Source organism: Arachis ipaensis, chromosome B6 (assembly GCF_059453495.1).
Source record: "Arachis ipaensis isolate K30076 ecotype BB chromosome B6, ASM5945349v1, whole genome shotgun sequence".
Taxonomy (NCBI): domain Eukaryota; kingdom Viridiplantae; phylum Streptophyta; class Magnoliopsida; order Fabales; family Fabaceae; genus Arachis; species Arachis ipaensis.
The window spans coordinates 144,101,142-144,123,418 of record NC_142441.1 but is presented as its reverse complement, the minus strand read 5'-3'; the positions used below and the strand labels follow the sequence as shown (position 1 = coordinate 144,123,418).

General features: G+C 31.0%; 1 protein-coding gene across 1 annotated transcript; it reads left to right on the top strand.

The window, feature by feature from the left end:
- Window positions 1-6,808: 6,808 nt before the first annotated feature.
- On the top strand, window positions 6,809-21,989 carry LOC107605166 (fatty acyl-CoA reductase 3). Its single transcript, XM_016306944.3, has 10 exons — window positions 6,809-7,046; window positions 7,140-7,243; window positions 8,104-8,309; window positions 8,924-9,024; window positions 10,274-10,454; window positions 20,038-20,199; window positions 20,396-20,477; window positions 20,556-20,825; window positions 20,927-21,054; window positions 21,691-21,989. Exons 1-10 carry the CDS (start codon window positions 6,968-6,970, stop codon window positions 21,842-21,844), a joined length of 1,467 nt encoding a protein of 488 aa, XP_016162430.1. The 5' UTR covers window positions 6,809-6,967; the 3' UTR covers window positions 21,845-21,989.
- The last annotated feature ends 288 nt before the right edge of the window (window positions 21,990-22,277 follow it).

Below are 22,277 nucleotides of genomic sequence, written 5' to 3'. Positions count from 1 at the left end.
TAAATAGCAAATAAACGAAAATAGCATTTGTTTTGCGGCAGTTCTAAACCGCTACCAAATTTTAGTATTTCCGTTCATAGTTATTAGAATCGGACCGGACCGTCCGGTGGGCCAACCGACTCAATCATTAAACCTGCACTTCCACCAATAGACCCACAACGTGTCGATCACTGTAGAATATCAACTATGTAAAGCATGTTACCACCAAGCCAAATGTCTCTTCAATGTATATAGCGCTAATAATTATATATATCATATGAACACAATTGATTGTCCCACAATTTTTTGTTGTATACTTTATATCTGATCATTGTTATTATAGGTACCTTATATATTGGGTAAAATACACAATTAAATCAAATGGAGGACCAAATTACACAATTCTACCAAATTGAAAAACATTACTAGGATCTCCCAAAAGCACATTCTTATGTAATTCGAATCAGTCTCATTCGAATTAGACAAACCAACACTAATTCGAATTAGTCCTATTCGAATTAGTAGTACTGCTTGTAATTCGAATTTGTCCAATTTGAATTACGCTTGCATGTAGTCTTAGGGTAGTTCGAATCAGGGTGATTCGAATTATGCACGCTAGGACGTCTTTAGTAATTCGAATGGGTCTGCTTCGAATTAATTTTGGACCATAGTAGATCGAATTAATTTACATCTATTTATATATGATCCAAGCGTATATAAAGAGTACAATAAAGAGTACATTTAATAATATCCATAATGAATTCAATAAAAAGTATATTCAATCATAAATAAAAAAATAATAATTATAAATATTTTTTTATAAATTATTAAAAATCAAATATTTAAAATTAGTGAAATATTTGCCAAAAACATTATATTTTGTTGGTCAGTTAGCATTATTGAATCTATTAACCACGATAATATGCAGATGATTAATTGGTTTTCATATAAAAATATTTTTATTATATTTAGTATTTAATTTTGATAAAATATTAATTAATTTTAAATTTAGTTATTATGAATTCTTATATCTAAGAATACAAGTTAAGATTGTTATTAAAAAAAATTTAAATTTTTTATTTTAATAAATACTCAACAAATTATTAAAATAAAAAAATTATAATTTAAAATTATAATTTTGGTAAAATTATAAAATTTTGAATTTTTAATGACTTGTAGAAAATATTTTTAATTATTATTATTAATATTTTATAGAAAATATTTATAATTATTATTTTTAGAAAATGTTCGATTTTTAATTAGTTCAGAGTATGATTTTATTTTCGTCTTTTACATCCATGTTTGAATGCAAATTTAAATGCCAATAAAGTAAATAAGAAAATCTTATTGGTAAATTTGTTCACATGAGTTAACATATATAGCTTATTTAACTTGTGAATTTTTTTTACGTAAAACGAATGTAGAAAAAGTGTTACGAGTTTGAGTAACAATGATTTAAACTTATGTAGCTTAAGATAATAGTGTTTACTTTGCTAGATTATACCCAGATGGTTATTACTAAAGAAAACATTGCAATATGTGGTAATACGCATTTTGCGGCGGTTTAAACAAAACCGCCACAAAACGTAAAATAATAACTCACCCGACGGTACATATAGCGGCGGTTTTCAAAAAGACACCGCTAAATGCAAGTTTGATTGAAATATAGCGGCGGTTCGAGAAAAATTGCCGCTAAATGTTGTCCTGATTGCAGCCCCAACCAATAACCGCTGCTATATGTGCCGCAGGTTGCTGTTTTGCGGTGGTTTTATAAAACCATCGCAAAATTTTTGCCGCTATCTGCCGAAATTGTTGTAGTGAAACATAATTACAGTTTAATATAAACCTTAAAATATCTTTCAAATTTAAATCATTACATGAAATGTCATCAACCAAATCTTATGATCTTTCTTCATAGACAAGTCACTTATAACCTGGAAAATTATAGTACTATTCTTAACTGACTCAACAAACTGAAGAATCTCGGACTCAACCTTTTCGACTGAATTAGCTTTCACTGCTACAACATATAATGCAGAGGCATATTTTCCAGAGCCACCAAACATAACCATGCTTGATTTTCTTGACAGTTCCCAAGTCAATGATAGGGAACTTGCCATACTTGAGTCTAATGTTTTAAGTCACAACAAAATCATACTAAACAAATTCAAGTGGCTTGAAAAATGATTAAATATAATTCTACTTAGAATGAGACTAAATCAAGACATATGGAATCAAATCTCACATCAACAAAGAACCCTGCTGATACTGTGAGTAAGCCAGATGCCTTCCAGCGATCTCCAATAAGTTGGGTCACTTCTTGTGATGGTCGTCGTGCCCTTAAATGCTGACCATTCATCCACCTGAATAGAAGACAAAGAATAAATTTAGGAACCCTAAATAGATATTTATTATATACTTTTAGCAACAATGCTTTTAGGAGTAAGAAATATATAACTTAAAATTCCCAATATGAATAAACTAACTAATAATGCATTCAACAACTATATGCATGTAAAACATCATGTATAACAGGAACTTGACATTTTGAACGTAAAATTACTAAATTAGCAACCACAAGTTTTCATCATTCAGCAAACAAAACCAAGAATCAAGAAACAAAAATTAGCAAGAATGGATTTCAATAAACACCAGACCACACTAAACAGAACCAACAATCAAGAACAATTAGCATTTAGCAATAAACCTTACAAAACAGCAACCAGCAATCACACTAAACCTGAAATCAATAAAGCTAAACAAAAATTTCAACAATGATTTGATTCTCATTTTTAGCAATAGCAAGAAAATTTTAACAGAAATTTCAAAAATTAAAAAAACTAAAAAAGAGTAGCAACACTAAATCAATTATTTGATTTCAAAATATCCATTCACAATTTCACATTCAGAAATCAATAAAGAGAGCATAAAAAGAAGAAGAAGAACCGAAGAAGTGAAAGCAGGGCCACTAACCTTCGACGGAGAGACGGACGGCGAGCGGCGAGCAACGACCCGACGGCAAGCTGCTCCAAGCCTCGAACAGAGAAGTCAGGGAGGATGGAGACGACATGCCGAGTTACAAGAGATGGTCTGGGTTCGGGACACGGGGAAGGAGGAAGAAGTGGAGGCGCCAACAACACGGCGGCACTGCGGCACAACCGTTAAGGAAGAACTAGGGTTTTGATTTGGTACCAATTTGAACTTTGCTTCAGTCAAGGGGGTGAGAGAATTCAGTTTCACAAATGAAGCTAAGGGGGCGCACGGGTTGGATTTTCTTTTTCCTTTTAAAAGAAGCTCAAAACGACGTCGTTTATCCAGAACCGGCCGATCACTAGTCCGGTTCAACCGGCCAATTTCCAACCAGTTCAGTAATTTCTGAGCGATTTGCAAATGGATGGTTATAAGCAACGGACCGAATCGTTTTATCGTCAGTTCTCAGTTGGACCGATTCGACCAACCGGTGCGATCCAATTTTCAGAACATTGGTATTATCATTATTGATCTATTAGATATATTACTCTATTATTAATATTACTTTTTCTTAACAAGTGGGTCATTTAATCGAATGAAACATATGTTTAAAAATCATTGGTTACCTCTTTTCAAAAATCATTTTCTCAAACACATGCTTATTATGTTGCAAATTTTTGTGGTGTCACGTTAAACTTAATAAAGAAATCATTTGACTACTAACTACTTTTGTCAAGTTTTTAATGTTTTTTACTACCTCTTTATTATTGCTTTTATCTTTCGAATTATTTCTATTTTCTTTGTTGAATCTTTTCCTTTTTATAAATGCTAAAAATGATCAAGTTTTGATTGTGACCATCATCGACCTGCTGTTCATGCCTTCAGGGCTTCACCGCTTCCACAAATTCGCCATTACTACTTGCATGCCCAAGACGCCAAGTCATGATCCATTATTTCAACGATCATTATTCCTAATGAACCATACGATGCACACATTCCTTTTAGATGGCTTGTTTTTTATGAAGTACTGATAGTGACGCTAATATAGAATACGACATAGAATAGTAGAATAATACACAAATTTTAATTTTTTATAAAGCATATACACATGCTATATATATATGAAATATTTTGTAGACAGATTGTAATAATATTTAATATTTTATTGATATTAAAATATAAATTAATATTTGCCAATGAGTGATAGCTCAAATAGCATAGTCTTCCCATACTCAATTAAGAGGTTGTGGGTTCGAGTCTCATATTTTTAGTAAAAAAAAAAACATATATATATATATATATATATATATATTTTAATTATTTTTTACATTTTTAATTATATAAAATATTTAAAATAAATTTTTATTTGAATAAATAATAATATATTTTTTAAATTTATTTTAAAAATATAGATTAAAAATAAAGTTTGATATGTTGATACTTGTTAATATTTAAGTATATTTAAGTAAAAAAGTATTTTTTGTATTTTTTATCAAGAGATATAGTTAAATATAAAAAACATAGGTATTGAATGAATATTGTATCTAAAATATATTTGATATGCAGATTCAACAACTTAATTAACTGTATGTCCGTGTTTCATTTTTTTTAATAGGGGGGGGGGGGTTGTTTGTGTGTTTTGAGGCCTTTGGATAGGATATTGTTGGCATTGTGGGATGGTTCAGTTCCCATTGTGGAATATGATTAGTGTTGCTTAATTATGAATTCTTTGCAAGTATAATTTTTTCGAGCCTAGTTTGCAATATGGCTTTAGAATGCCATTTTAACATATCATTAAGCAAAATAATGGTAAGTAAAATTTTGGTGTTCTCGAATTAGAACCGGCTCCGTGGGTAAAAACTCAACAAAATGAGGGGTTCAAAGGTTTTTTTTAACTAAGTTTTTAATGAAGTTATCACGCGCTTTTTTTTCTTTGGTACGTACGTCCATATATGTACGCAAACGCCATTGTTTCTTTTTTATTACTTTTTTCTCTTCCTTCTTTTCATCTTATCATTGTCGTCTTCTTCTTTTGTTATTACTATAGTCATTGTTGTCTTTTTTTATTATTATTTAATTTTTTTTTGTCATCTTTCTTTATTTCATTTTACTATTATTTAATTTATTCTCCTCTCTTTTTTGTTCTCATTCTTCTTTATTATCATCATCGTTTTTGTCGTCTATATCTTTTTTTATATATATGTTCACATAATTAGAATATATAAATTTTTAAAAGACCACGTATCCAAAACATTAACACCTAATCAATAAAATACGCATAATACAGAAATTTTGGAACACAACACATATTTTAATATACAATACAAAAATTTTGGTGTAACATAAAATTTTTTAAAAGATTACATGTCCAATACATTGATATTCAACTAACAAAATACGCACAACACATAAATTTTGGTTTATGCATAATATAAAAATTTTGACACATAGTACACAAATTTTTAAAGAACTACATATTCAAAACATTGACTCATCCAATCAACAAATATATTTGCAGCAAAAAATTTGATACTATGTGAAAAGTTTTTAAGCTATATTGATAATTTGTGCTATGTACAAAATTTTATATATTATGTCAATAAATTTCTGTACTTTTCAATAAATATTTTTGTGCTGAAAAAGTGTGAAAATAAAGAAATAATGCACATGTATGTCTTTTTTTTGCTGATTTGTGTCTAGAATTTAATTACAAAAATATTTGTATATATAACATAACCGTTTAATTGTCTATGTATTAATAAATTTTATACAAACAATTAATTATGTATTGATATGATGAGGAAAAAAGAAAAAAAAAATACGAAAACGACGTTCTTTAATTTTTTGGCCAAGAAAAAAAGAAAAGCAAAGTATTTTGATCTCTTGGTATCGCTGTCACTCCATCCGCTCCTCATGCAGCAGAGAGAGAAGGAAGATGAAATTACAACCTTCACCTCAGCAACACCATCGAGAGGGAGAGAGAGAGAAAGAGAGAGAAGGCATGGAAGGTAGAGAGAGTTGAGTTAAGTAGTTACTAGTTAGGGTTAAGGTGTGGCTGAATAATGTTAGAGCGTGATTAAGTGAATAGAATTAGGATTAAGCGCGAAAGAATTATGGGCTAATGGCATATGGGTCGTGGCATTTTCAATGAGTTTAATTTAAGCATAATGGAATTATTAAGCTTAATGTATTTTTAATTAAAAAAATATTTGTTATATATAAAATTAATGGTTAGATAAACCAAAAATTATTAGTCGCCCACAAAACATAAAAAAAAATTATAAAAATGTTTACAAACAATTATTTATATATTTATATTTGTGTTTTATGTGTTTATTTATGATTTAATATATTAATCTATAATAATTCAGTTATTCTAATTGAATCATGGGTATATTCATCAGTTGAATTTTTAAACTGTCGGTCTTTGTTTTCAGAACCTGATTAATGGAGTTTAACATATCCTAGACTATTATTACATGTGTCCAAATAAAAATGGAGCGTTTAAATTCTTATGCGGTGAAAATAAAAAATAATATATATACATAAAAAATTAATTATTAAATTAGTTATTTTATATTTATATATAAATATATATTATTTAATTTATTTTTTGCATATAGGTAGTATGGTTGGAAAAAAATTACATATTTAATAAGATTTCTTAGAAATAATAAAAGTCAGTTTATTGATTGAAGATGCACTTGTTACGGTGAAAATTCAGGTGAAGTCGACTTCACGTGAAGTTGATATCTAAGAGCTGTTAGATAAAAATTTAGTCAAATCAGTCAAATTATCTAACGACTCTCAGGTATCAACTTCACGTGAAATCGACTGTACCTGAGTTTCCACCACTTGTTACTAGGTAGTTAATTTCTTCACTATAATTGTTTCTCCGCATTTATAAATGGCTTAGAGTCCGTACGTGAATTATTATTCCAATTCACCACCCGCACATTATTGCTTCCACATTGCATTGGTTAATTTCTCTGCACTTTTCATATATTTTTAATCCAAAATGGAGGTTGGAAGTGTGCTCCAGTTTCTTGAGGACAAGACCATTTTAGTGATTGGAGCCACAGGCTTTCTAGCCAAAAGTGTGCTTCCTCTCACTCTCTTTCTCTCAATTCATAAATAAATGATTTTTTTCTTGTATACTGAACATATGTTGAATTGGTTTATGGTTTCAGTTTTTCTCGAGAAGATATTAAGGGTTCAACCAAATATTAAGAAGGTTTTTCTTCTCTTAAGAGCCGGAGACGCCGAATCTGCTGCTCTTCGCTTGCATAATGAGGTAAATGAACAATTGAACATAGGTGACTTTGTGAATTCTAATATGAATTTATTTGTAATAATTATAGTGATTATTCAAATATTGTTTTAAATACTATAGTTACCACAGTCATTATAAGATAGACATACTAAAATGCATTATATAACTTTCGCTTTATTATATGTGCAAGTTAATGTCGGTTTAATTTCTGCTTTTTCTTTTTTAGTTGGGACAGGGGACATCATGTACTTCTCATAATTTTTTTTAATGCTATATTATTAAAATGTCTTTATTTAAATATTAGTTCTATATTTATTTTAAACTTGTATTCATTTAAAAAATTATAGAAAATTAATTTTTAGTTAGTCAATATTAATTAACTAACTAACTTTAGTGTTTAGATTTATAATTTAGAATTAAAGGTAAAAACTTTATAATTTAGGATCTAAAGTTAAAGATAAATAATATAATTTTAAAAAAAATTGTTTGGTGTTGTTTGAAAAAATTAATTATTTAACATTTTTATTTATTAATATATTTATTTTAATTAATTTTAAATAAAGTAGAATATAATCCAAAAATCTAATTAATTTAGATATGATGATTCATTTGAATAAATTAAAAATTAACTACGAAGTAAATATTGAATTTATATTTCGATGAATATATGAACAATTATTTACCATTATATATATATATATATATATATATATATATATATATATATATATAGAGAGAGAGAGAGAGAGAGAGAGAGAGAGAGAGAGAGAGAGAGAGAGAGAGAGAGAGAGAGAGAGAGAGAGAGAGAGAGAGAGAGAGAGAGAGAGAGAAACTAATCTTATTATATACATGCTAAATATTTGTTTACTTTTTGCTTGCAGATCTTAGGAAAGGACTTGTTTAATTTGCTAAAAGAAAATATGGGTACAAATTTTGAGCCCTTTATATCAGAAAAATTGAGACCGGTTCCTGGGGACATTTCTCGTGAGGACTTGGGTTTGAAGAATGATTTGATCCTAAAGGAAGAGATTTGCAATCAAGTAGATGTTATTGTTAATGCAGCTGCAACCACTAGGTTTGACGAAAGGTATATTTACACGAGATAAGATTATGGATAAATTACGATTTAGTTTTTAATATTTGGACTAAATTTTATTTTATTTTTTTAATATTTAAAATATTGTATTTTTGTCTCAAATGTCTTATTTTATTATATTTTAGTTTTTGATCAAAATTAATTTATCCAATCATTTTATTAGATTATAGATGAATATGCATTATTATCATCCAATCAGATTGTCTAATCTTTTAATGAATTGGGGTAATTCTCTCATTCAAAACTACAAAAATTATATCCTAGTAAATAATATCATTTTCTTTTCTTTTAAAAAATAAAAGTTTTTATTTTAATTAAAAAAATCATGCTAAAAGATCGGATTTTATAATTTTTTTTTATCATACACACTCGTATCACACACATTAAAAATTCTTTACTGCTATAAGTCTACAATCCAGTTATTACTAGAAATTAAATCTTGGTAGGACTATTTATGAGGCAAACAAGTTTGCGACTAGTACACTGCCTCAGGCACGGATCTTATACTTTAATCACTGGTTTGGTTTTCTCCATTCTTTTGGAATACGTTCATTTAGTCACTTTCTATTATTTTTCATGATTTGCTCGCTTCCTTAAAAATGCAGATATGACATCGCGTTAGACCAAAATGTCTTCGGAGTCAAGCAGATCATAAACTTTGCCAAACAATGTAGCAAACTGAAAGTGCTGGTCCACCTGTCAACAGGTTAATGTATACTTTTTTTTCGCTCATAGTCGAATTCACCTAAATCGGGATGGCCTATGGCGGTTTATATCTAAATATTATAGAGCTGATAATAGGTAGAGTAGAATAGGGTAGGATTTGGAATTTACTTTAACTTTATTTATGGGTTGAAAATTTTTTTAAAATTCTACCATATTCTACCTGCGGGTTAAAAATCTCTCAACCCTAATTCTACCCGCACTCTAAAGTTCTAAATCCTATCATATCCGATCAGACTCGCAAAAAAATAAAAAATTTCAAGCAAATATAAAATTTAACCATTCCAAATTTTATACATATTAATAAAATAGAAAATAAAAAATTAAATTCAAATTAAAATTAAAAACAATAAAATCTTAAAAAAATTTAACATAAAATTACAAATAATATAATCATCAACTAGCTTAATAGTTATTTCAAGTTTTTATAAGAGAAAAATTGTGAGTTCAACACTCATTTTCTTCACTACATACATAACTTTTACATATATATTATATAATATATTAGAGATGTGGGTAAGGTAGGGTAGGATATACTCTGAACCCGTATCCTATCCTACCCACGAGTAAACTTGCACCGCACTCTATCATATCTGCAGCGAATCGAATAGACAACCCTATCTGAACAAGTTGGTCCAAATTGAATACCTGCAAATAGGTATATATTGCCAATCCTAATGTAACGATTTATATAAAATACTTACAGAACCTAAAATATAATCAATCTTCAATTATTGCATTTGTAATCTTAAATCTTCCTTTATTTAGTTATGCAATTTACCTTTAAACTTATATACCACATGTTATGTTATACATTACGGTTTGACAATAGTAATTGATTTTTAATCAATTTTTATAAACTTTAAAGACTTTTAACTTAAAAAGTTTGTGAAAATATCATTTTCAGAATTTAAATTAAAACAGAAAATGACATGTTATATGCATTAAAAAAAAAAAGAATTCAACACTTTAAAAACTGACATGCTATTATAGGTAAAAAATAAATCAATAGGTTTTGGGATTTTAATTTTTATAATCTTCAAAAAAAAGTTAATATAATTAGTAAGTTATTTTTTAAAATTTGAACCATTGACAATAAAATATAATAAACAAAAAACTATAATTTGTATAATTAATAAAAGTTACAACAATTTTTTTAATTTTAATATTTTTTTCTTTTATTATTTTCTTGATACGTGCCTTACATAACGATTGTGGCTCCTTAATCTCAGCTTATGTATGCGGTGAGAAAGGTGGACTCATATTAGAGAGCCCATATAACTTCAAAGATGTGCCTGGATTAGACATTGATGCTGAAAAGAGATTGGTGTGTGACAAATTAGATGAGCTACAGAAGCAAGGGGCCACACAGAAACAAATCACAGTAGCTATGAAGGACCTTGGTATTAGCAGGTTAGTCAAATCGACTCATTCTTAAGTGCTTTTAAAGTAAGGGTTTAGCTAGTTAATTTTTTTTTGGTGAATGAAATAAATTAAACAAAGAAAAACAAACCAAACAAAATAAGGAACTGTCTAAATAGAGAGACAGTCCCGTTTAAGACTACTCTTAAATTCCTCCCAAGGTAAAAGAAGCTCCACATGCGAAAGTTGTAACTTCATCGCCATCTTTGCCATAGTATCTGCCACCGTGTTTGCATCTCTCATAATCAAACGAAAGTCAACCCGCCAATTCCAATGCATGATATCTCTTATTTTGAGCACCAGTGGATCAATAAACTCAAAACCATCTTGAGTAACAAGATTAAATGCTTCCACACAATCCGTCTCACAAATAACATCTCGTTGACCCACATCCCAAGCTAAGAGATATCCTCTCCAAATAGCAAACAATTCTCCTTGAAGAATACTATTACTCTCAATCATTCCCAAACACCCCCTTTGCCAGCTCCCATTACAATCTCTAATAACACAAGCAAAACCAACACTATCACCCGAACCAAAATAACTAGCATCACAATTAATCTTAAAAGTACCAATGGATGGGGGATTCCAAAAACCATTTAGAGTAGAGGGAAGGGACATACGTTGTAATTCAAAGATATTCCTAAGCTCCTTTTCTGAAGTTAATGCCAGACAAATCACTTTTTCCGGAGGCCAAGTTTCATCGGGATTAAAGATGTCATTATTCCTTACTCGCCATATCCACCAAAGTCTCGAAAAGAACTTGAACGGATACTCTCTGCTATGATACAAGAACCAGTTCTTCAAATCCAAAGGATGACAAGAAATATCCAACCTATGCCAGACAAGCTGAGCTTTGGGACAATCCCGAATACAATGTAAAACCGATTCCTGGCTAGAAAGACATCTTGGACACTTATCCGACGACGACATCCCTCTTCTAAAGCGAAAACTTGCAGTAGGAAAAGCCTCCTTAAGACACAACCAAGCCAAAAATTTATGCTTTTCCGGAACAAGCTGGCGCCAAAGCCAAATCCAATTCTCCCGCTCCTCCCAACCAAACAGCTGCTTACACAACCACAAGTAACCATTGCGAGAGTTATAGACTTTGGCAGCAGACCCACTCCAATACCAACCCACTTCCGGACCTGCTTGTTCATCTGGATTGTAAGAAAGAATATTATCTTTCAGATTTTGAGATAAAGGAGAATAAAGAGTATCCAAATGCCACCTACCAACCGACCAAATATCCTGTATCCAGAGATTCGAATCAGAAATGTGAACATAATCGATCTCATTAGATAACCGTCCTTCTTTCCTCCAGCTAGAAAACCAAAAATTCTGGTTCAAATCTCCAATACACTAAGCAAACCCATCCTTTAACACTTCCCAAGCCTTGCAAAGACACCTCCAAATGGGAGATTCCTTGTTCTTAGGATAACTAAAATAGTCATATAGAGATGATCGGTATTTGGCATCCAACAATTGGACCCATAGCTTGTTTGGCTGCTGGAAGAAAGTCCAAACTAGCTTCCCAAGAAGAGCAATATTTACACAATAAGGATCTCTAATCCCTAAACCTCCATATTTTTTTGGAGTAACCAGTACCTTCCAACTAACAAGATTCAATCCTCTTCCATCAACTTGTCCTTTCCAAAGAAAATTCTTCATCATAGACTCCAATTTACTAATGATTCCTTTGGGAAAAATAGAGACTTGCATCTAGTACATGGGAATAGCAGCGACAACAGAATTAACCAAGCAAAGTCTACCAGCCCGATTGAGTAAACTTCCTTTCCAGCTTGTTAGCCTACTCCGAATCTTATCCAGGACACCATTGAAAGCTGAACGAGTCACCCTAGAATGGCTAAGGATAACTCCAAGATACTTGCCCAAGTCCTGGACAAATCTGATAGAGGATACCCCAGTGAAAACCTCTTTCCTTGTTGCAGAGACATTCTTGGAGCAAAGCGCTTTAGACTTCTCCACATTAATCTTCATCCCAGATGCTTTGCAAAAAGTCTCTAAAATCAACATCACATTTTACACTTGTCTTTTTGTAGTTTTACAGAATAAAAAATTTATACGTTAAGAATTAAGATTGTTACTAATAGAATTTTTAAAATTTGTATTAATAAATACATAAAAAAATATTAAAATTTTAATTATATATTTTTTTATAAAAATTTTTAATTAATAATTTTATTTTTTTAAATATATATTAATTAAATCTTTAAGATAAATAAAAAATATTTAAAAATTACATATTAAATTTGAAACTGTGAAAGGAGGATGAAGCGGCAGAAGATGCACAATTTTTAAAAGTCTCCATTTGGATCCAAATATAGGAATTACTAAAGCCGTATAAAACAAAATAAACAGATGAAAATTAGGGAATTCTTTTGGGCTATTTTTGTTTTTGAGAAGATGATAAAATAAGATATTGAGGATAAGATATAACGGAAAGAGATACAGAATTTAGTGTTCTTGTATTCTGTTTGGTGATAAAGTAGAATAAATTATGAAAATTTAATTTATTGTCTTTTTTTTATTCAAAAAATTTGAGAAAAAATATAATAATAAAATATATAATTATAAAAAATTAACAAAAATAATTAAAAAATAATAAATAAGTTGTATCTTTTATTAGTGTTTCTGTGTTCTTTCTGTCAAAATAGACACAAAAATATCTTAATTTAATGTTTCTGAACACAATGTCTCTGGTCATGTCTCATCTATTAAATATGATTTTGTGTCTCTGTGTCCATGTCTCAATGTTCCGTTCCTATAAACAAACAGAGCTTTGAGGATGTCTTGGATGTTGATCTCTTTCATATGAAAGGTAGAGTCCAAATTAATCTCAACATTACTAAACCATTTAAGAGAACGCTTAAGATTGCTTATCCCAACAAAAAGGTGCTGGAAGTCGTCTCACTTAAATACAAAAGAATTGGTAACTTTTGTAACTATTGTGGATACATAGACTATGAAACATGAGGGTGCACCATTCAGATTGAAGATTCAATTCGAGGAGAAGTTAAAGAAGAAAAATGAGTTGATTGGCTAAAATTTGACCAAAGATGAAAAAGAGAAACAGCAATGAAAGATAACAGGAACCAAAATAGAGGTACGAGAGAATAAAGTAGACATTCTAGGCCACATCAACCGATTCTAGTAAAACTCATTAACAATCTAATCTTTTAATGAAGTCTAAACGAAGAAGAACCTATGGAGGTGGGGATAAGAAGATAGAGAGCATCACTAATTCACAATCACTTGTTCTTGTTAAAGAATCTACATGTTACAACCGAAATTTTGGATATCCAATGATAAAATACAGGGAGAAAGAGGAAGCATAGAAGACCTACCAACAGATTTTGTTTTTGGTGCAATAAATCAACAAACAGAACAACAGTTGAATAAGAAATCTGCTATAAAATAATTGGCTAGAAGAAGCTTTATTAAGGTGACAAGTGCTAAAAGATCACAAAAACCCAGAATCCAAGCAATCATAAGAAACAATGCTCAGACAAAGAGGAGAATCTAATAGAGGGAGAGGATGCCACCTCACAAATAACACCTAAGTGTCCATAAAGATGATGATGTGGAACTGTCGAAGTTTGGAGAATCTTCTAATAGTTCACATGTACATCATGAAAAGGATTTGTAAATTCCATTCTCCTGACATAATGTTTTTATGTGAAACAAAAAAATATTTTTTTGATAGTTAAAAAGCATTGTGGTAAGGCTGATTTTAGGCAAAGTTATTGTGTGGAGCCGTGGGGCACAACATAAGGTCTCGTTCTTGCTTGGAAAGACAATGTGGAAGTAACTATTTTGCTTTTAAAAGACTACTTAATTTTTTTATTTGGGCTGATCAAATTTTACAAAAAAATTGAAAAGTTGTAACAGTACATTTGCACTCCAAGAAAAATACAAGAGTTGAACAATTCAAAAAAATATTAGAATTAAAGGGAGATACAGATGACCTTTTTTTAGCAATTGGTTATTTTAATGCAATCTCAGATTTTCATGCGAAAGAGGGAGGGAGAATGAAATCGACTTTTTCCATTGACTCTTTCAATAGCTTCATTAATGAATGAGAAATGATTGACTTGGGATATGCAGAGAGGAAATTCAAGTGTAACAATAAGAAATTTGGGGATCATCTTATTTATGAAAGATTGGATAGAGGTTTGGGATCACTTTTTCTATGAATCAGCTACTTAAGAGCTTCCATTCTTCACTTGAAAAATATAGGCTTAGATCACATCCCACTGATGCTAGTCTCTGATAGTGAGGTGAGAAGAGCAAAAAGAAAATTTCTGTTCCAAGAACGATGGTGTGAAAGCAAAAAAGTGGCAAATATTGTAAAAGAAGCATGGTTAACTATAATAGAAGGGTCTCCAATGTTTAAACTGCATTACAAACTAAAAAGATATAGACATATGTTGGTGGATTAGCAAAAATTCAGCCTAAATAATTCCCAAAAACTCATAATAGAGTTAAAGAAAAATTTTGAGATAACAAAAGGAGAAGGAGTAAGGGCAGATAGACAGAGATATTTGGAGCTAGAAGGAGAATTGACTAAGACCTACGTGATGGAAGAAATGTACTGGAGGGAGAAATCAATTAGAGTCTAATGGCTAAGATGGGGTGACAAAAATACGAATTTCTTCCATACAAAATTCTAATAGAAGAAGGAACAACCGAATCGACAAATTACAAGACAACCAAGGACATTACGAATCATAGCTGGAGAAAATAGCTTAGATAGCCTAGGAGTATCTTGAGAATCTCTTCACAGCCTCAAACCTGAGAGATGCTAATATCAAACTTCAATCTATGAGAAAAAAGGCAGAAGAGGACACCAATAGAAAACTAACAAGGAGAGTATCGGATAAAGAGATCAAGACAACCACTTTTTCAAACATTCTCTTCTCTGCATAAGGTGAAGACGGTTTCACAACCAAATTCTTCCAGCACTTTTGGGAGATCATAAAAAAAGATGTGATTGATGTAATCACAAGTTTTTTCGCAGGAAAAAAAATGTTGACAGCCACAAACCACACCTAAATATGTCTAATTCCTAAGACACAAAATGCAGAAAACACGACACAAATATGGCTGATTAGCCTGAGCTGTGTGTTCTACAAAATCATCTCCAAAATTTTAATTCACCAGATGCAAGGGGTCCTCTAGAATCATTAGTGACAATCAGAGTACATTTCAGCGACAATGTTCTCATAGCTCATAAGTTTATGCACTGTTTAAAGAACAAGTGCCATGGTGAATATGAAATTGCGGTTAAGCTAGATATAAGCAAGTCATATGATAAAGTGGAATGGTACTTTGTCTGGGACCTTATGAAAAGACTTGGGTTTTGCGATAAATAGATTGGTTGGATGAAGGAATGTGTTACTATGGTATCCTACTCTATTATTGTGGAAGGTCAATCCTATGGTTTATTTAAACTATTCGGGGGTTTGCATCAAGACGACTCTCTCTCCCTCTATCTTTTCCTAATTTGTGCAAAAAGGTTATCTCTTCTGCTCCATAGAGGAGAGCAAAGACAAAAGATATCTAGTGTAAGACTTAATTCTAAATATCCTAAAATCAACCACCTATTCTTTGCAGATGATTCGATATTTTTTTGTAAGGCAATATAGCAGGAATGTCAGAGATTACTTAAGGTGCTGGAAGTCTATGGTGATATTAGTGGACAACTAGTGAATTTAAACAAATCCTTCACTTTCTTTAGTTTAAACATTCCAACTTAGACCTGAGATTCACTAGCACATGCATACTCTATAAATTCTTCATACGTGTAATCAAAACAAGTATGTAGGCCTGTTAGTCGTGGTACACAGATCCAACAAATGTACGTTTTCATACATTAAGGATAAGGTGGAAAAGAGGTTGATTGCAATCTTGAAAAAGATCTTTACTATTAATGATCATAAGGGAGGGGTTAATAAAGATAGTTGCGATAACTATCTCAATCTACACGTTGAACTGTTTTAGATTTTCCGACACAATGATTGAAGAGCTGTAAAGGAAAATCATGGAATTTGATGGGGACAGCGAGGCGAGGAAAGAAAGCAAAGGTGGATAAGATAGGACATAGTTTGCAGAAACAAGAAGATAGGAGGAATAAACCTTAAAGATTTAAAGACCTTCAACCTAGCTATGCTAGCTAAGCAAGGTTGAAAATTATTAACAAATTATCTTAATTTTCTAGTGAACAAGATATACAAAAGCAAGTACTATAGATTATCTCCAAATTTATACCCACGTTGGTCTCTCCCATAATATTTAACCCTAAATCCCCAAATTTTCATAAAGTTTATCTCTTCTTCTTGTTCATCTCTCTCTTCTCATTCTTCTGTCGGGGGCTCTTGCTCATGTCGATGATGGGTGGTGGTAGCACTGCAGGTGGAAGCTCTATTCGTTCTCCATCTAGCTGGAACCAGACGAGAACGCCAAGCAAGAGCAGAATAAAGTAACCAAGTTGCAAGGCCGAGAACTTCAGACCAAGTAGAGAAACTGTGCCGGACCAAGTAACTACATGAACTAACCTTAATTTGGTTCAAGGCCGAGAACTTCAGATCAGCCATATCCAAAACCTTTACACATGTGGTAATAGGTTGCCCATGTTTCTTTGATAAATAAGGCTACAGACAAATATGGGTAAAAACTCAGAATGAAATAGCAGAAGCTAAACTACCAAATTAATCTTAGAAGAATCCAAAGAATAATACTCAATATTCATTGATCTGAATGTGAGACTGAACATAATAATGAACCTGCGGATCATACAAGATTAGGATATACAGTTAGAAGTCAAATAGTACCCCCAACAAATCAATGTTTCTCTTCTTTTCTCTAATAAATTGAACTTACAGATGCTTTGTCAAATGTGCTAATTCCAACACCAATTACAAAGACAGGAAGACCCTGGAATTGATCACAGAGAAAGAGAGAAGGGAAAAAAGAAATAGAAGAGATAAGGCAATTATATAAATTTGATTTAAGACAATACAATGTGTGCTGAACTACATATATAGCATAACTTGCACATGTTGACAAAAGAATACATCAGAAGTGACCAAGATGACATGGGATACCAACAAAAAAAAAGATTATGTTTAAGAATGAGCACCTCTCTTGAGTAACCTGACAATCCTATTAGTTGTGAATCGCGAATTGATTTGTATAAATCAGGCGGGACTATTGGTTTCTGAAAATGAAACATCATCGAGAATAACCAAGTAAAAACTCAGCCATTTGTCAACAAGGTCTTGCTAAGTAAATAAAGGAGATTTCTAAACAACATAACAATTGGCTTAAGTATGTCTTACCATTTTATGAGCCTTGGAAGCATTCCACTATCTTGCTTTCAAAAATCGTACTAAGGTTTCGGTCATATATCCTTAATGAACATTCTGCATATCACCCAGGATTAAATTCCAAAAGGGAAACATTTAGGTGCACTTTATGAAATTTGCATCCATCCAAGAAAAGAAGAAACTATTAATATAACTATGAATAAATAAATCCTTCAAGCAAATTAATAAATAGTGTTAAAGATATATAGTGCTACATTGATTGAAACTTCAAAACTTGAAAATCATATCTCAATTTATCCCTTTCCTACTAAATCAATACAAATTATAAATCCCACCAAAAAGCATGCAAGAAAATAGCTGCACTAATTAGTTAACAACATGAATGAAACATTCAAAATTACTTTAACCATTATGACTCCAAATGACCACACTAGACACAATCCACCGAAAAAGAACTAATAGAGAATAATTTACACATCCACACTACAGAGAGATCAAAATCAGCACATGTTAAAAACAAGTAAAAACTATACCAGATAATAAAAAGGGGCAATTTAAAATAAATAATTCAAAATTTTGAAATCAGAGCAGAATGAATATCTAGAAACAATAGATAAAGAAAGATAAAAAATGGGTTACCTGAAAGGTTCTCTTCCATGTCTCTTCAACTAAGCATAATTACAAAAGAGAAAAGAAACATTTTTTTAACATGAGCATAAAAAAAGGGAAAGGGGAAGTGAGAAATCCACATGATAAAAAAAAACAAGAATTAAGAGAGATGAAAAAGGTGAGACCTTGATCCATGAGAGATTTGAGGTTGTTGAGGGCATTCAGGGAAACATCTCCCATCCTGACAAAACGAGTAAACCTCAACCACATTTACAACTTGCATATCATGAAGAACCAACACTGTATTAAAAATACAAGGTAAAAAAAAAGGTTACCTTGAGTCTGATCACAATGCCGGAATCTCGTGCTTCTAGTAGAGGAGGTGAACAACAAAAAGAGTCTTCAGTCGGATTACTTCTTCTGTCAACTTTTTCAACACAGCAAATAGAACTCTACGATAACGCCATTAATGAAGAGACGAAGATAAAGTGAGAAGGTAGAAGAAGAAGAGACGAGTGAAGTGTTTGTATTGGAGACAAAACTGTTTCTCATGCTAAATAACATCTAAATGGCGTCGTTATTTACACTTAAGGGCGCTAAACTAAAACAACGTTTTGGAGCCCTCCAGCGTGACAAAACGTCACCACGTAAGTACTCCGGTAATGATTCATTACTAAAAATATACCCAAAGAACACTATAAATACTCAAAATTCTATCTGACTACAATAAAAAAATCAGAATCTTAAGAACTACGTTGAATATTCACATGAATTTTAACTACTATAAAAATTTACTCCCCATCGCACTTAAGAATTTTTCGGTCAAAACTCATCAAAATCTCCCCGTCGCTATGCATAGCATTAATTACGTGGTATTCCTTCCATTTCAAATTTTAGTTTGGTACTTTGTTTCCTTTTTTTAACTTTAGTTTAAAGTAGGAATGAAAATGCAACGGATGGAGCGAGTTTTTGGCTTTTTGCTACACATATTTCTAAATTATTTGCTCTAGGTATGTACATAGGTCTGACAAAGTTAGACTTATTAAATATATTTAAATTTAATTTTAATATTTTATTAAGTCTATTTTTAATACTTATATCCTAAAAATTGAGTAATTCAAATTGACCTGACATATAATTAATGTCTTGAAAATTACATATAATATAGTAATTAAAATATTATATAATATTTATATCAAACTAAATCATCATAAAGAAAAATAACAACATCATATAATTAATAATTTATTGTGCATTTATTTGTTTGCTTGTTTGTCCTTTTTCTCTGTTTTTCCAACAAATATGTAGGCAATAACATACCGAAATTCTTTTTCTTCGATCACTTTCACTTTAATCTTCAGTTCCCATTGTCTAGACCCACATTTTATTTACAAATAATCTTTTAACATAAGGGTAATTTTGAAAGAAAAATTACAAAAAAAAAATCCTGTTTTAAACTTCATTTGACAATTTTAAATGTGAAAGTGTATATATTAAAAGCTTAAGATCTAAAATAAAATAAAGAAAAAAGTTCTTTGCATTTTTTCTATTTATATAATTTTTTTTTTAAATTTTACTAGAATTTGTAATAATAATAATTGATGATTGATGATTAGGGCAAAGGTGTATGGGTGGCCGAATCCATATGTATTTACAAAGGCAATAGGAGAGATGCTTGTAGAACAAATGAAAGGAAATTTATCCGTTGTCATTATGCGTCCTGCCATCGTTACAAGTACAATCAAAGAACCTTTTCCGGGATGGGTTGAAGGTGTAAGGTAACTCATTCATTTTGCATACAGCCACATATAATACTAAAAATGTTATCTGCATACTAAAATTAATCGTATTATATATTTATATATTAATATATGTATAATTTAACTTATTTTTAATGTGTATTTTATATTTCAATTTGTATAAATAAGGATGAGTATAAGCAATTACCTCAAATAATTATGCTTCTTGTTGCAGAACCATTGATAGTTTAGCTGTTGCTTATGGAAAGGGAAACTTAACATGCTTTCTTGGAAATATCAATGGAGTTGTAGATGTGGTCAGTTATTAGGATGAAAGTTGTTAATTTTATTTATTTATTTATTTATTCGAAATTGATGAGCTGTCCTGCAAGCAGATTCCAGGAGACATTGTGGTGAATGCAATATTAGTAGCAATGGTGGCTCATGCAGATCATCCAAGTGAGAATGCCATATATCATTTGTGTTCCTCACTTGGAAATCCCATTAGATATATCAATCTCCAAGACTATGCAATCAGGTACTTTACATCAAAACCTTGGATAAACAAAGATGGAAAACCTATCAAGGTTGCCAAAGTTACCGTCTTTACCAACATGGAAAGCTTCCGGAGATATCTCTTCATTCACTACCTCATTTGGTTGAAGGTCATCCTCACATCACTCTCTACTTTATTCTATTAAATACTTATGTGATAAGCTAAACATAAAATATGGGCAAAAACTTATTTCAAACTTAACTGTAATAGGGGCTTGAACTAGCCAATTTAGCATTTTGCAAGTATTTTGAGACAACGTATCAAGAGATGAATAAGAAGATCCAAACTGTGATGCGGTTGGTGGAGCTTTATAGGCCATACTTGTTCTTCAATGGCATGTAAGTTATTAGTGTGTTTTATTGCTTCATGCTACTTAGTTCAATGCATGCACATTTCATTTTACTCTTTAGCCAACAATGCTAGGAACCAAGAGGGTACCAGTAAAAAATCAGCCAAAAACCAACCAAATGCATTTGAATGAATCCAAAATCTTTACGTGGATGGTGCTTATGCTAAGCATTAGGATGTTTCTTTTCTTTGTAAATTAGATGGTTTTGAATCTATTTTCTGATTTATCATATTTTAGGCATTTGGAGAAAGAAGAAGGGTGAAGAGATGGAAACTAATTGAATCAGTTTCCATGATTTACGTGGTGAAATATTTAATAACTAATATTTTAAATCATAAATAAATAAAACTAATTACTATATTTATAATTAATTAAGTTGTTCCATTTTTTGTTGATTTGAAGTTGGTTCATATACTTTTCCCTCTTCAGCTGATTAGTAGTTAGAAATTTATTAGAACGTTGCTCATGAAAGCATCATTATTAATAACTAAACAATTTTTGAGATTATCTAATTGTTTATCAATTTTCACCCATATATATGAGTAGTAAAGTTTATTATTAAAGTTGTATTGCTTAGTTAAGAAGTTTAAGCTGGACAAAGAATAAATAATGTTATGGCACACAGATTTGATGATATGAACACTGAGAAATTGCGATTGGCAGCAAGACAAGGAGGGACAGAGACAGATTTGTTTTACTTTGATCCTAAAGTGATTGATTGGGATGATTACGCTATGAACAGTCATCTCCCAGGCATTGTCAAGTATATTTTCAAGTGATGATTCCCTATCTAATATGTACTACTATGCTCTAAATTCAAGTGATAAACTATAATATATCATGTAGTTTAACTGTTTAAGTGTAATGGACTAACGGGTATAAGCTAGCTGACAAAATAAATTTGAAAACTTTGATCTAGTGTATTAATATTAGGCCAAGAGGAGTGCTACGGGATCAGCAATTTTTATGATTTATAGCCATCAAATAGTCATCAATGATGATTTTAATGATGTGAGATTGGTGTGAGATTTCATCTAATGACTCACCTTTCTTTGCTGGTTACATGCTAGCCAGAATTAAAAAAAGTTGCTGGCCCCTAGACTTTTCCATAGGGCAAATATATATGACTATGTTAACACTACTATTCTAGACATCATTTATTAGGCCAAATATTGTATCATTATGTATGGACTAGTGTATTAGTAATATCTA

What these genes read in the sequence shown, in the direction of transcription:
- LOC107605166 (XM_016306944.3), top strand. Translation starts at nt 6,968, where the DNA reads ATGGAGGTTGGAAGTGTGCTCCAGTTTCTTGAGGACAAGACCATTTTA. An exon ending in CACAGGCTTTCTAGCCAAAA is followed by an intron (nt 7,047 to 7,139) that starts GTGTGCTTCCTC and finishes TTATGGTTTCAG; the next exon opens with TTTTTCTCGAGAAGATATTA. An exon ending in GCTGGTCCACCTGTCAACAG is followed by an intron (nt 9,025 to 10,273) that starts GTTAATGTATAC and finishes CCTTAATCTCAG; the next exon opens with CTTATGTATGCGGTGAGAAA.